We start from the raw sequence: 15,503 nt of genomic DNA, 5'->3' as shown, positions 1-15,503 counted from the left end.
TATCAAGCCGAGCTTGAGCTAGAGCCGGCTCACTTAGGCTCGGCTCGATAGGCTCGATAGCCTGACTAGCTATAACTAAGGACATGTGGCATAAAAAAATATTACCACGTGTCCCTCACTAACCCATCCTCACCCTCACCCGTAACCCATCCATTACCCTCACCCACCCTCACCTACCCCACTCTCACCCATCACATCACCTTCCCCATCCTCACCCATTAGGCCATCACCCTCAATTCCCTCAACCACCCCACCCTCACCTACCCTACTCTCCCCTATCACGTCACTTTTCCTATCCTCACCCATTAGGCCATCACCCTCAATTCCCTCACCCACACCACCCTCACCTTCACCCTCACTCTCACCCTCACCCTCATCCACCCGATCACCACTCATAGCCTCACCCTATGCGTCGCGACCTCCTTTCTCTCTATCGGCCTCCATCAGCAAGCCACCACCACGACCTCATGTCCTCCTCTCCATCAGCCTCCTCCTCCTCCTCCCCCTCCTCCATTGGCCTCCTCCTCATCCACTTCATCGGCTTCTTCTTCCTTCAATCACTATCTCCTCATCGTTGCCTCCTCCTCCATCTGTCTCCGACTCCTTCGGCAAGGCATTGTCCATGCAACCACCGCCTCATCCTCTAATCAAGCCCGAGCTTTGCTCGGGCTCGGTTAGGCTCAGCTCGAGCTCGGCTTGAGTTGAGCTGAGCCGAGCCTGAGCAAAATTATGAGACTCAAAAGTAATTTCAAGCCAAGCCTGAGCTCGGCTCGTTTACACCCCTATCCGTGGATAGGTGCAAGTCAAGGTTGGTCGTTCGTGGGTTCACACAACAACATGGTATAGATTACGATGAGACTTTTAGTCTAGTGGCCAAGATGACATCAGTTTAGATTCTCATCTCATTAGCAACTAGCCTGGGATGGAAGATGTGACAACTTCATGTCAAAAATGCTTTCTGTATGGCAAGGTAGATCAAGAAATTTATATAAACCAACCCTCGAGTTTCATTTTGAGGACTTCATCGAACCATATATGCAAATTGAAAAAGGCATTTTATGGTCTCAAGCAGCATCTAGAGCTTGGTATAGTAAAATTGCTCAATACCTTATATTTTGTAGCTTTCATGTTTCAAATTCCTATCGTAGCATGTTCTTGAAGAAGCATGGTGATATGCATGTTATAGTTTTACTTTACGTGGATGACATGGTTGTTACAAGTGATAATGATAAAGAGATTAGCAACCTTCATGATGAGCTTGCTATTCGATTTGAAATGAAGAACTTATGGAAGCTAAATCATTTTCTTGTGTTGGAGGTAGAGAAACATGTTGATGACATTTTTAGTTTTCAAAAGAACTATGCATCAAAGCTTATTAAAATTTTTGGATTGCAAGGAAGTAAATCATGTTCTACTACCATGGATGTGGATGTCAAATTGAGGAAAGGTGATGGCAAGGTTCTTGAAGATCCAAGACTTTTCCGAACATTTGTAGGTAGCTTATTGTATTTCACAATTACAAGGCCGGATATTGTATTTTTGGTTGGAGGAATGAGCCGGTTTATGCAAGCACCTAGAAAGCCTCATTTGGATGCTGCCAAGAGAATTCTTCGGTTTGTCAATTTCTCTCTTGATATTAGTTTACTTTACAAGAAAAATGCAAGTTGTGAACTTGTAGGTTTCACTGATGCAAATTGGGCCAATGGTCTTGATGAGAGAAAGTCGACATCGGGTTATGTTTTTAGCTTGGGTTCGTCTTGTGTATCGTGGTGTAGCAAAAAATAAGATACCGTGGCATTCTCTAGTATGGAACCGGAGTATAAAGCAATGACCCTTGTGGCATAAAAATATGTATGATTGCGGACTTTGGTTGGTGATGTTTAAAAAGAGATTGACTATTTGATGAAGGTTAGTTGTGACAATCAAAGTGCAATCAAATTAGCGACAAACCCAATTTTTTTATAAAAGAACAAAGCATATTGAAATGGAGCATCATTTCATTTGAGAGAAAGTGCTTCTGAAAGAAATCAAGCTTATAGTTGTGTGCTCTCAAGACAACTTGGCGGATATCTTTACTAAAACTATTCCAAAAGCCAAGTTTGAAAAACTTCAAAGAAGCTTGGTTTGGTTACTCACAAGTTTGTACTAAGGGGGAGTGTTAAAAGTTAGTGCTAAACTTGGTTATCATTTTGTCATACTATTTCATCTAGTTGGTGTGTTACTACCAAGGTTATTTTGATAGTCCTCATACTTATTAGGGGCATTTTGGAAATAATTTTATCTTGTTAGGTATGAGTCTTGTTTAGTAATATGTAAGTAAGTCATTATATATGTCAAGAGAACTTAAGGTCATTTTTTTCATTTTTGGTGTCAAGTTTTGCTAGATAGATGGTGGGTGATTTTCTATTCTACCTCCTCTTTGTAAGTTTGTCCAGTAAGTTTCATAATTTTCTATTTGTGAAGACTTGGCACTATTGGGTTTATACCTTAGTTATTATCTCTTGAGGTTAATATTATGATCTATATGCATTGTGATTATTTGGGTGTTTTATTGTGAGGTTATTTTCTCCATTCTTATTTCTATTTAGGTTGTGCGATTTTGGACATGTAGGAAATATTGAGTTTCTACACTTGGAGAAAAAGAGGTTCTCGGATTAGAGGACAATGATTTCTCTTTAGAACTATGATCAATTTTATTCAAATAATGTCTGTAACTTTCAAATAAACACAGGACAATAGTTCAAATAGCAACAGATACACATTGCTCACTTATAGACAATATTAATATGAGGACATACTTGAGCCTAAAGGTCTCACACCAATATCGTAACTATTTTTCTCATCAACATCCATTATGCAGCTATTAACTACTAATATGAAGATCGCTAAAGGAAATGCAGCCATAGATGCTTTTTGATACTTTCTTGGAAAAAATAAATAACAGTATTAGATTCAGCAATAGAGATGAAGGATTTTTTATGATACTAGATAATCCATGGCTTCAAACTTCAAATCAAACAACATAAGAATCATATGACATGACTCCAAACAACAAAGTGATCAAACCACTCAAGCCACTACCTGTAGGACAGTTGTGCCCGCATCGCCACTGTCTAGCATGTGGACGTCCTCCGCGAGCTCGCCCACTACCTCTAGGACGGCTATGGCATGTGGAGATGGTAACAGCGTCTGGCACAATATCGCTGAGTGTTGTCGTTGCTCTTTGTGTTCGCGCCATCGGGGTCGGCCACGTGGACGCTTTTCGCGAGCTTGGCCACTGCCTCCAAGACGGTTACGACATGCAGCGCAACGTTACTAAGGGTTGTCATCCACGCCAATGATGGGTGGTTGGGTTTGCTAAAGGAGAGAGGCAAGGTTCTTGATGATGGGTGGTTGGGTTTGCTGGAAGAGAGAGGCTTAAAAATTATAGGTTCACTGAGGATATTTAAGTAATTTCAGAATTTTTTTTTATTTTGCTAATTAAATTGATGAGCTGGTTAGCTTACAAATGGTATAATTATTATTTGGTATTTTTCGTCACTATCATTAATAGTTTATTTTGCCCCAAAGTTTAGGAGGGACATTATAACGTGAATCTTTAGCAGTCTTTTTAATTAATCTTCATTACCTTGCAAAGAATTAAGGCATTATGTCTATTAAATAATCTGATGTTCTTAGAGTATGCTGCTTTTCCTTCCTATTTTATAGGAAAATGACCGTTTTCCATTGGAGGACTTTGTTTGATCCTTTCTAAAGCTAACTGCTCATCCCATGAAACCTTCTTTTGTGGTTTCGATTAAAGTTGAGACAGTTTTTTTGCAAAAGCCTACCATTTCTTTCTTAAATCTTCTCTATATAACAACCAATCTCTAGTGTTTTCATCCTGTTGCAGGTGGTAAAAGTCGATGGATCCTAATCCGAAGCAGTGCACTGTCTTTTAAATAGATTTAGATTTAATTTATGGGGTCAACCTAATTATTAAAAGAGCAGTGTTTATTAAGGTTCGAAAAATCGGATCGGCCTTCTAAAAAAATGATACGTATAGATTGCCTAGATCGGATCAGACTTTTTAATTACATAAAATTCTAAATATTATTTAAAAATATAGGAAAACTTCTAAAAGTTTAGAAAAAATTTTACCAAAAATAAGAAAAGAAAAAAAAACTATGGTACAATAAAAGTTGAAACGAAGAAGAGATTAGAAAGAGCATCAATGGAAGAAAATCAAATAAAAGAAAAAAAAAATCATAATGCAGTGAAGAAGAAGAAGAAAAAGAAGGAGAAAAGAGAGAAAGTAGAAGAAATAAAAAAACTGAGAGAGAAATAAAAAATTAATTAAAAATTATATACCGTAAGTTTGTTGGAGTTCGCCGAAGACAGAGAGTAAAAAAGAGAGTGAAAAGAAACAGTTAAAAAGAGAGAGAAAGAGTTCGGATAAACCTGGATTGGGATGAGAATCCGTCGATCCGACGAACAATGGTATTTATGTTTATTACTTCAACTTATATTACCGGTTTAATTATGGCTTGACCCTCCAACCCATTTATGGCACGATAATTTATTTATGACACGCTAAGCCGTTTATGACCTGACTAATTCATTTATAACATTAAAAAAAACTCATTTGTAATCCAAAGAAATTTATTTATAACTCCAAACACTCATTTTTAACATGAATAATATATATAAATTTTAATAACTTGTACAACCTAATAACCCGTTTATGACACGTGTAACTTGTTTAATAAATGAATCCTATTCGTGTTTATGATATAATGACTCGATCCGAACCAATCCAACTCAAACTCGGCTAACCTAAACCAGTTGCCACACCTATATCAATGACAGGAACATTGAAAATTAAGCATCTCTAAAATCATGTATTTAAACGTCTTCTTCACATATGCAATATCTCACATTAATGGTCTCGTGACGACCCACTCACCATTCAAAACTTGGAATATGAAGGTAATCTAGGCAAAGAAGAACATGTCAATCTTAAGAGCATTAAAAAGATGCTTCTCAACTTATAGTTCTACATTGAGTGCATAAAAATTCTAATCCCGCATTGCTACAAAAGGCCTCTTTTAGTTGAGAACAAGTCAAATTCATGAGAAAAATTAAGGTTCCTATTGAATATCAGAATATATAACTATTGCTTAATTATATAAGTCATGCACATTTCGCTACTATCTTTTACTCCACCTTCTTTATTACTTGGAAGTACCTTTGAAACTACTGTGATACAGCAAATGAGCACCTAATTTAATTGTACATCATGCATATTTTTATAGCATATTGATCATATGACTTCTGGCCTAACTCTTTGCAGCATACTTTATCTCTAGGATTCATGGATCTAAGTATGTCTGGCAGCAAAAATAGGCTGCATTCTTTTCTCAGCAGTAAACCAAGTACAAGTTGGCTCTAGTTTGTAGATGTCCCTCACAAGCAATTAAATAGAAATGGCTACACTTTTCAACAAATAAGAATAACAGTTCAAAGTTTGATCTATTTGGGTATTTTATTTTATTTTTCAACTTATTCGAGTTTCACGCTAATGCTATCAGAATACATCAATTTGGGTATTTTTTTCTCGTAAGGAACTAATTAACACCAATAATTAAGGAATCACTTTTCGCCATGTAGAATAGTACTTTTGAAGTCCATCTATATCGTCTTCTTCTATTCTTGATTGGAAGAAGCTTATGAGTAAAATTTGTAAGTCTTTGCTTTAATAATGATCTGCCGTAGTCCTCCAATGGGTGCTACAATCATCAATATAACCCCCAGAATGATGCATATCTGGTGAACCATGGCGTTAGAAGATCAGTTTTCTAACTCAAAATCATGTTAAATGTAAAACAGATACAAAATAAGTTAGCTTACCCAGTTAGTAAACCAAGATAAGCTATATCTTTTAGGCTTGTAGATGGAAAGCCACATTACGCAAGGAAGCTGTTGAAGAATAGTTCAGAGAGTTAGAGTAAGATCTTGTGTAATAGATCATATAGCCTTTGAACAGGAACTTTTGTACTATTTCAGGGGAATGTTTAGGCTTACAAAATATGTAGTCGGAGCAAATACGAATCCCCCGAAGAATCCAAGCAGCCCACTAAAGAATGGGAAGGTCATCGCGAGGAACATCGTAATGGCTGCAAACGAAGATGATGTAAAACTATGAATTACTAGCTCTTACAGTGGAATGTAAAGCGATATGGATATGATGTTGTCAAGGGGGAAAGGAGAGCATTACCGACGTAAACAGAACGTGAGATTAGGCGAAGAGTGAGACCAGGTGAGAAGTGAAGTTTCTTTACCAACACTGTCTCCATCATGTCAAAGACTGGCATTGCATAGATCTGCATTGATGAATAATAATACAATGTCATCTAAAATTCTAGTTTATTGGCTAATAGTTTTAAGATCATCAAGAAGATACAGCTAGCTAGCCAAATGAACTATTCAGAACTATCTTATTCTGATTTCCTTTACAGTACTCTCAAGTTTCAGTTACACTATCACTACAACGATGAATGCAATGAATAGAGCTTGTGGTGACTATTAATGAGAGTGTCATACCAGCAACAGAAAGAAATCAGAGTTAGCTATTATATTACTTATCAAGCAGAGCAACATTTTAATTAAAAGATGCTAACAGCTTCCTCATGAACTTGTTTTTCCCACTATTTTTAGACAATTTGTTAAAAGAGTGAAACGATCCTTTTATTAATTTAAAATTCAGTACGTTTTAACTATGACCAACTATGATTACCTGATAGCTGCCGATGACGTGGACAACGACCATCATGTTGGCCGTGGCGATGAGCCACCTTGGCTTCTCCAGTGTGATGAGGATATTGTCCTGAACAGCGTTACCAAAAGCCCAGTATCCAACTAGAGCAACAGGGAAGTAGCACATAGCAACTATGATGTAGGCAACTATGACACCCTTCCACATTGGCTTCTTGGAGGGCTTCTCCGGAGTGGAAGGGATGGTCGCCTGGATCTCCAAGACGACGTTATGGCCGGCGTATGCGAAGGCCACATCGCCCAACGCGCTGAAGAAGTTGAACATAGTGCCTACTGCGGTAGAGGACTTGTAGCCATACTCCACATTGGCTTGCTTCCCTTTGTCAACAGAAGCTCCCCATGCAATGGTCGAGTAGCTGGTAATTAATTAAGAGCCCAATGACTTAGTCATGAAGAGTAATCCATGTTCTGGTATGCTAAGTTAGGATTTAATACCTCAAAGACATGACAGCAGCAGCCAATGAGACCCCAACGATGGAATTGAAGTTGGGGAGCTGTGAGAGAACAAAATGGACAGAGGCGAAGATCATGATGAAGTAAGTTTGCTTAATGCTCTTGCAGTGGGGGCAAATAACGTCATGGAACTTCTTAAGGGACTGCCCTCCTGTGACCATGTACACTATGTTCACTGCCACTTCCACGACGAGCTGCTGCGGGACGACGATCCACAGGCCGAGCTTCTCGCCGAAGGCGTGCTGCCCGAGCTCGTGGTACCGATCGAAGCGCTTCCCGGGCACCATCTCATGCATTTCCACCATCTGCCACAGGGTGTAGAAGGTGACGATCCACGAGATTACCAGAACTGCAATGCCGGGACCCCTGTTGCATTGCATTTACTCATTTAGTTGGCAGGAGGATGATCGAGAGTAATTACGATTGAAATGTTGAATATATATATATATATATATATATATGTGTGTGTGTGTGTGTGTGTGTATATGTACCATCCGAGTTCGGACATGGCGTATGGAAGGCCGAGCACGCCGGCTCCGACCATGGCCGTGACGTTGTGGAAAGCCGAGTACCACCATTTGGCATTTCGCGACGAGGAGATTGGAAGCCATTCGTTCATCTTTATGTTCCCGGCCGGCTGTAAATCACCGTTCACCTCAGCCTGCACATAGGTACAATAACAATTATTACTCATCTGTGTATCTCTGCAGATTTACAAACGAGTCTAAAAGTAAGTCTTAATGCTGACATTGGAGAATTTATTATGTGACATGCATCTTTGTATAGAATTTTGCTATCTAATCTCATCTCTCAGTTATAAGTAAATAATTTTGTAGAGCATTTTGGGATTAACAGAGAAGAGCTCTCCCACCACTGCTGAGTCTTTTGCTTTCTTGTGCACTTATGAAAGCATTGACTTGTGGATTAATCGGAGAGAATGATTTGGTTTGTGCATACCCTTTTATGCTACTGAGCAACAGGAAGTTTGATAAATAAGAAAAAAAAATACAAAAATAACTTAACTTTATTTGGGGTTAGTTGAAGTTGAAGTGTAATAATATTTAATTATTCTTGATAACTAAGGATTTATTCACAAAGTACTCTCATTTCTATATCGACTAAAAAAGCTAGAAGCATATTAGACTTATCTAGATCCTTAGCTCGAACAATGGATAAAGGTGTAGCATAAGTGATAAAACTAATATCCAAATATCCTACCTAGTTGTATTTAGTAACTTATATTTGAAACCCCCTTAGTTTTATATTTAAGTTTTAAAATATATTAGATATGTAAAATAAAATTTTGGGAGGGCTAGTTTGATAAAAAAATAAAACTCTCCAAAGATGTGTATTAATTTACAGTTATACCCTTATGATTTCATTTAATTTACAGTATCCTTCATGCAACGAAAATCCCCCTTGGATTTCCATATTGACTTTCTTATTGACTTTCTCAAAGAAGCCAATTTGTCAAGCCAAAGAGATGCTGCCACATGTCGCGTGCACGATGTGATTAAGCATCACTAGACAACGAGTGTAAGAAAATCTTAACGGGTGGATGAAACGTATAAGGTGAATGGATTCAGTTCTAATTCAAATTAGTTTTTTTTTACATGATTACTATTGAATTATTATTATTATTATAACTACTCTATTCTTTAATATACTAGAATTGTTACCGGAATCATTGAAAAGATTGAGAGAGGTTTTAGAATAAAAGTTTCGAGTGTTAGTGTGTAGATTAATTAACTTAGAAGAGACTTAAGAGAAGTCTCTACGGACCTTTCTCTTGCTCCAGTTTCAACAAAGCAATCGTAGATTTAGAAATATAGAGCCACACTAGTACCTGAAAAGTCTCATATCTCCAGCCAAGTCTTCTAAAGAGAACACTGAAGTCAATTGCTAATCTAGATTTTATTTTCTACGTTTTCATTGATTAGAACTGTAATGCCATGATAGATGGCTTAGCGAGAGAGACGAATACCTGCTTATCTGATAAGAAAACTCTATTTTTTTTTAAGTTAAACTGGCCTGATTTTAGTCAATAAAGAAAGAGAACACTAGAAATTTAGGGAGGAGAAAGGGTTGGTGCAAACTACCACAGATTAATGGTAATTCTACCATCATAAGATCCCAATAAAGACATAGCCTTTATACTACTTATGCTACTCTTCTATTCTTTTCAAGAACCTTAATAAACATAAAAGCAAAAGAGAGAGAGCAATTAAGGAATTTCACATACCTTTCTATGCTCGCCACTAGTACCAGAGGATGAAGCACCTTCTGCTTCCATGGTTAGAAGGTGGAGAGAGAGAGATGGATCTTGCAAGGAAGTAGAGGAGCCCTGCAGGTATATATAAAGAGCAGAGGATTCACACCCTGTTTAATGTTGTTGGTGATGTTATGATTGACCAGAGACAACTGAGATCTTTCTTCTTATATAATCTACTTTATATGTGTCAGGAGAACATTCCTACGCGCTCTTTCTGAAAGATATTTAAGCCATTTTTATCTATAGCAATGCGAGTAGATGGAGGTATATAAATAATGGATTATGTGATGGTTTTAACTAATGGAAAGCTAGAGGAGAAATAGAATTTTTCCTATGCAAGTAAACCCAATCTATATATGCAGATTGCAGATATCTACTGTGGAAATTTCTTTTCCTGGTTTTCTAGTTTGTGAAAATGAGGATTTGAAAAGTATGTAGTGATTCTGTTTAACTTGTATCCACAAAATCTTTTAGAGCTGGTGGGTTGGCTGGCAAGTGAGAGGGACAAAATAAATTATTTAGTTAGTTTTTCAGATTTGATTCCTTTACTTGGTTGGGAGTTGAATTGTCAAGGGCAAGTAACTTTATTTATTTTTTCTAAAGTTATTGGATACCTTCCTCATACCTTTGAGAAGATATGTATCAGAGAGTAAATTCGCAAGCCTAGCTTTGGCTTTGGCTTTTTTTTTTAATTTTATTAAGAACTTAGTCTGTCATGAGGGTGGTGATTTTCAATTGATCCAACATAAGATTCATAATTAAAAAGATCAAATTATAGTTCATCTCATGACTTGTGATCTAATCTGATTTTAACTTTGCCCCATGTATTGCAATCTTGAGCACTTAATCCTCTGTGGCTCAGGCCAAATTATAGTGATTAGATTATTTTTTTCTCCAAAATTAACGATGGCCCATTTGCACCAATATTTTTTGCTATAAGTAAGTTCGTAAAAGGATAAAACTATTCTTATTATTTTCAAATCAGAGTATATTTCTGCAGGGATAATAAAGCCTATTTACATCATACTAACAGTTACAATTTAATTGGCCTTGACCAAAGGGGAGGAGAGTGTTTTAAAAGCTAAACTTTAAAGAGAGGTGAAAAGAATCAAGTGAGACATTATTGATAGCTGCTTGAATATGGGTAGAGGAGAAAGACATGAAGGAAGATGAGAAGATTCATGAAATCCATGCAGCTTCCAAATGACAACACTTTTAAGGTGATCCATCCATCCATCCAATATTCTGGGAGTGGGATTTTCTATGGGAGCTCTTTTAAGGATGTTTCTTACCACACTTCTCAACTATGTTAAAATTGAAAACCCTTAATGGTAGTTGTTACTACTAAATTTGCTCAAATTTTTTATGTATACAAATACCTGTAAGAAACCCCATGGCAAAATTTATCAAAAACATACTGTGTTTCGCTTTTAATCTAATTTACCACCTCATATACTAATTTTTATCGTCGTATCCTACATTTTTATCGGATAAATTTAGATCACTTGAATCCTACAAAACAATAGAGAATATTTTATTATATTTTACAAAGTAAAAAATTTCAAAACATCTAAAATATTCTTAATTTTATTTTAAAATATGATTCTCCGTTTACTTCTAAACTAATATTAAGAAACTACTCGATCGTATTCGTGTAGTCAAGAGTTAATTTAACTCATTTATACAGTAATTATTTATTAAGAAAACTAACACCAAAGGGTTTTTGTGAATGATAATAAAGAAACAGAGATTTTTCAGAATTGACGACGAGGATAAACACCACCATGGAAAGGCTACCTATGAAAAAGATGGCAGAATTCAAAGGGTAGAAGTCAAACCCAGAAAGAGTTAAGAGCTTGCCATGTTCGAATTCTCCTCGTTAAATTTCTCTCTACTTTCCTACTAACAGTGCGACAAGACGTATTACTCACCAATGTGATCAAGAGTTTGAGTCATCCTCTAACACTTACTTTGACCTCAACTCCCTATCAAAAGTGTTTGGATAATCTCATTAGATACCTTTAATCTCGCAATTAATACAAAAGATCTAACAGAGATTAGGAGGAGTAACCTCTACCCAAATAGTAGAATTTTTTTCTAAGTCCTATAAGGTGGCTAACCAATTTACAACAAGAGATTACGTGTAAGCTTTGTAGAAGATGGAAGATCTCAAGAAAAATGTGTCAGATCCTCCAATGAGGTTTCTATTTCTTGGGTCTTCGCATAATAGAGATCTGGACTTTAGAGTGGGCTTAAAAACAAGAATTGCTCCACTTTGAATCTATGTGGGCATGTACATACAAACTTGAATAATATACTTCAATACATAAATCTTAGTATGAAGACTGGTGGATAAGTATATTAATTAAAGTCTATAACTAAACAAAACTCTGATATGGAACTGAGTCTTCTTTACAATGAGAACCTTCATTGTCAAGCCTTGTAATAAGTCTATTTTGTTTCCAGAGTTTTCTATGAACCACCTGAAGCCAATCTTATACCTCTTAGAGTGGTGAGATGGCTTTAGAAAGCTAGCAAAACCGATAATAATCTCTTAGCTTCTTCTCACAAGAAGAGATAACCAAGAGAAACCTTTCGTTCACAAAAGGAGTCCTTGGGTTTAGTCTAAATAAGTCCTATTTAAATAACTGCCTTACTTGGAGGCCAAAAAGACTAGCAAGGAAATAATATAATAGCCTGCATGTCACAATAAGCATATAAATAGTACACAAATAAGTGGAGTTTTCAAAATAAGATACAGTAAGGGGAAGAATATGCCCCTCACAATACTACTGCACCATAAGAATTAAAAGAAGCCTAATGCCTTACTAGGTGAACTGCTATAAATATATATTAAAATATTGATGAAATAACACTCAGCAAGTGACATCATCAAACATGACAGATGTATGAACAAAATAACTGATCACCATTATAATAATGAGATATTCATACCAATATATTAATTAGCACGGTTTGACTCCAAGTATGCTGACTATAATTACTTATCACACCTAACGTTAGGCCCATAGACTATCTCCTTAACTCATCTGACATAAATTAAAACATCCCCAACCTGCTATGTGCCTCCCATGTGAGATTCATGTAGAGGATAAGAGGGCTAGAAATATATAATTAATATAAAATAAAACTAAAATAATAAAAATAAGGGAGGAGCTCACAGGCTATAACAAATCTATCAATAATACAATAATACATGTAAAGATTCTAAATATAAGATTACATGTTGAAAAGAAGATACAAAAAAGGGAAAATTGCATAAACATGTCACAAAATAATATAACACCTAATGTCTTACTAAGTGAAACTACTACTGAGCTCCCACAATGATAGAAATAAATTTGCAACATATGTTAAATATGAATAAGTATAACGCTCATCAAGTGGCACTATTACTAGCTTAATTTTCTCTCTTTTATTTATATAAGTCTTTTTAATCGTTCTTTAATAAATATAATAAGAGACTAAATATATATAATTTAAATAAATATAAACTTTTTAATCAATGTTTTAAAAAGAGAGCTTAATCTATGTTATAAATAAATTATAATATCTATTTAAAAAAACTATAAATACTGTTAAAATTTTATACTTAAACTATAAATTTTATATTTAAACTATGAATTCTTGGTTCCATTGCAGATAAATTTTGAATCTAAAGAAACTTTAAATACAAAAGTTCATACGATTGTCTTTTGAATATTTTTTCAACACTGTGCAAAATTAAAAATTCTTAGTTTAAGTACGAAATTTATATATAACTATGACTTTCATACTTAATTTACAAAATTTTAATTTTTTAATAGTTTTCAAAAAATATTTAGACTATATTCATCTGATCTTTAAATAATATGAAATCGATTGGATAAGATCCGTAATGCTATAATCTAGAACTTTTGTATAAGAGTTTCTTCATATTTCGATTCAATTTGTGGCGGAATAAAAAATTCTTAGTTTAAATATAAAATTTATAGTTTAAGGATAAACTTTTGATTATAATTTACAGTAGTAAAAGAAGATTCCAAATCTAAAGTTTTAAGAGATTCCAAATCTGTAGATGAGAAATAAATATATTAATAACTTTTGCAAGTCAGACACACCTTATAGATCATCTCAAGATGTTGGCGGCAGTGACACTACTTCATCGATTTGTGCTGACGAGTTCAAAAAGGCGAAATTAATCCACGGCATGGATTTGAATTGCATATTAATTTGCATATATATTTTTTTTTATGTATATATGTATGTATGTATGTATATTAGTTTTTTATTAGTAGTAAATATTAATTAAAATAAAAATTATATAATTTAAAAAATAAAAAATTTATATATAACACCTTGCTTTATAACGTAATTATGGTTTACGTCCTATATTTTTACTATTTACAAATTGAGCCCTCTGATTTAGTGAATATATGTAAAATATATCCCGGTTAAATTTAAACTAACATCGTCAGAATATTTCGTTAAATAGATATATTTTATTTTTAATATGACTAATCTGCTCTTATTTTAAAATAACTAAAATATTTAGTTGAGAATATTTTTGTAATTATTTTAATTAAGTTAACTTAACTCTGAGATTTAGTTAAGTTTCACATATTCGCTAAATTATACAACTTGATTTACAAATAATAAAAATGTAAAGTGTAAATCATAATTATATTAAAAGACATGATGTTATATGCTAATTTCTCTTAATAAATAAATAAATATGATATACATGCCTATATGCAATGGGTAAACTATATGACCAATCTCTAGTTATATGTCTGTAATAAGTAATACTGTCTGTGCATTGCATTTGTATAAAAACAGTAATATGTTTTATATTATCTACAGTATGTAATGTTGGTCTATATATAAGCAATGAATCTTGAATATGGCACAACAATCTTAGCTTATCCCTTTTTTATTGTGCCTAGACCACTTTAAAAAGATAATAGATTAATTAGAAACAAACAAATTTAACGTAAGTATTCTTCGCTAAAACCATATTTAATAGATTGAAGTCATTTCGAGTTTAGATTAATTTCTTCTAGTTTGAATTTGTGATACTATCCAACCATAACGGTCGATTAGATTGGGTCGAATTGAGTCAATTAGGTTGAATTGAGTTAAGTCTAGTTGATTACTTTTGTTATTTGCTTTTAAATTTGAATTAAAGCGAATAATTTATATATGTAAACTTGGTGGGGCGAGTTAGATCTGACTTGCTATGCTTCTACTCTTATAAATATGAGTGATCGTTATTCATGTAGGATCATGGAATAAAAATTAATTTAGCCACTTTTTTATCTTGCTTTTACTTTTTTAATCATAGCTGTTAATTTTCTTAGGAATATATCTAATTTAGAACTCTAATTTTACTTCCAAATCTAAACCACAATCTACCTGCACAAGTCACCCACTCAATATAACTAAGCTCCTCCACCTTCTAATGACCTCTGTAATGTTGGGTTTCTTATTTTTGTCATATTTCGACCCTTCTTCATTATTTATATTTTTTTACCTTAATTTCGGAATCATTTGTTGTTTAGATATTGGATATTAATTATTTTTTTTATTATTCAAGAGTCTGAAGGCTAAAGATAGACCGGACAAATCGCTAATCTTCTCTAGATACAGAGACACTTAGGTCCCACTAAATTTTAGCTAATATAGTAAGTTGCGTAGGTTAGGTTTCAAGTCATGTGCATCATCAAACTATTACTCCAAACTAAACGTTACCGAAACCTACTTTAAGTCGTCACACTATCAAGCTGCTTGTCTAAACCATCAACGAAAATAAGCCATTAAGTTAAGCCACCAAACAATTTTCACCACCAAACAATTTTCTCCATAATAATTGTTTAAAGTTGGAGTCAATCACATAACTTCCTTAGTCATAAGTTATCTACCAACTTTAATATAAAAGTCTTACTCTATATATCTTTTTTAAATA

The 15,503-nt window shown here is 34.6% G+C and overlaps 1 protein-coding gene and 1 long non-coding RNA gene across 4 annotated transcripts; one reads left to right on the top strand and one right to left on the bottom strand.

Annotated features, from left to right (window-relative positions):
* The first annotated feature begins 324 nt into the window (after positions 1-324).
* Positions 325-1,907, top strand: LOC140768891 (uncharacterized). 2 transcript variants are annotated; one of them, XR_012105815.1, is made up of 2 exons: positions 325-1,085; positions 1,397-1,907. It is a non-coding gene; the product is annotated as an uncharacterized lncRNA (long non-coding RNA). The 2 variants fall into 2 exon arrangements; XR_012105814.1 differs by having other exon boundaries at positions 325-1,317.
* Positions 1,908-5,493: 3,586 nt separating this feature from the next.
* LOC140768656 (lysine histidine transporter 1-like) lies at positions 5,494-9,786 on the bottom strand. Of its 2 annotated transcripts, none has more exons than XM_073109011.1 (8): positions 9,509-9,786; positions 7,773-7,927; positions 7,249-7,632; positions 6,776-7,169; positions 6,257-6,362; positions 6,064-6,155; positions 5,890-5,958; positions 5,494-5,805 (listed from the first exon to the last, which is right to left on the bottom strand). In XM_073109011.1, the coding sequence occupies exons 1-8, from the start codon at positions 9,557-9,559 to the stop codon at positions 5,707-5,709; spliced, it is 1,350 nt and encodes a 449-aa protein (XP_072965112.1). In that variant the 5' UTR covers positions 9,560-9,786; the 3' UTR covers positions 5,494-5,706. The 2 variants fall into 2 exon arrangements, with proteins under 2 accessions (XP_072965112.1, XP_072965111.1); XM_073109010.1 differs by having other exon boundaries at positions 7,758-7,927; positions 9,509-9,781.
* Between the last annotated feature and the right edge of the window lie 5,717 nt (positions 9,787-15,503).

This window comes from Typha angustifolia, chromosome 10, assembly GCF_048772165.1.
Source record: "Typha angustifolia cultivar Huaian chromosome 10, ASM4877216v1, whole genome shotgun sequence".
Lineage (NCBI taxonomy): Eukaryota > Viridiplantae > Streptophyta > Magnoliopsida > Poales > Typhaceae > Typha > Typha angustifolia.
This window is presented reverse-complemented; position numbering and strand designations above follow the sequence as displayed.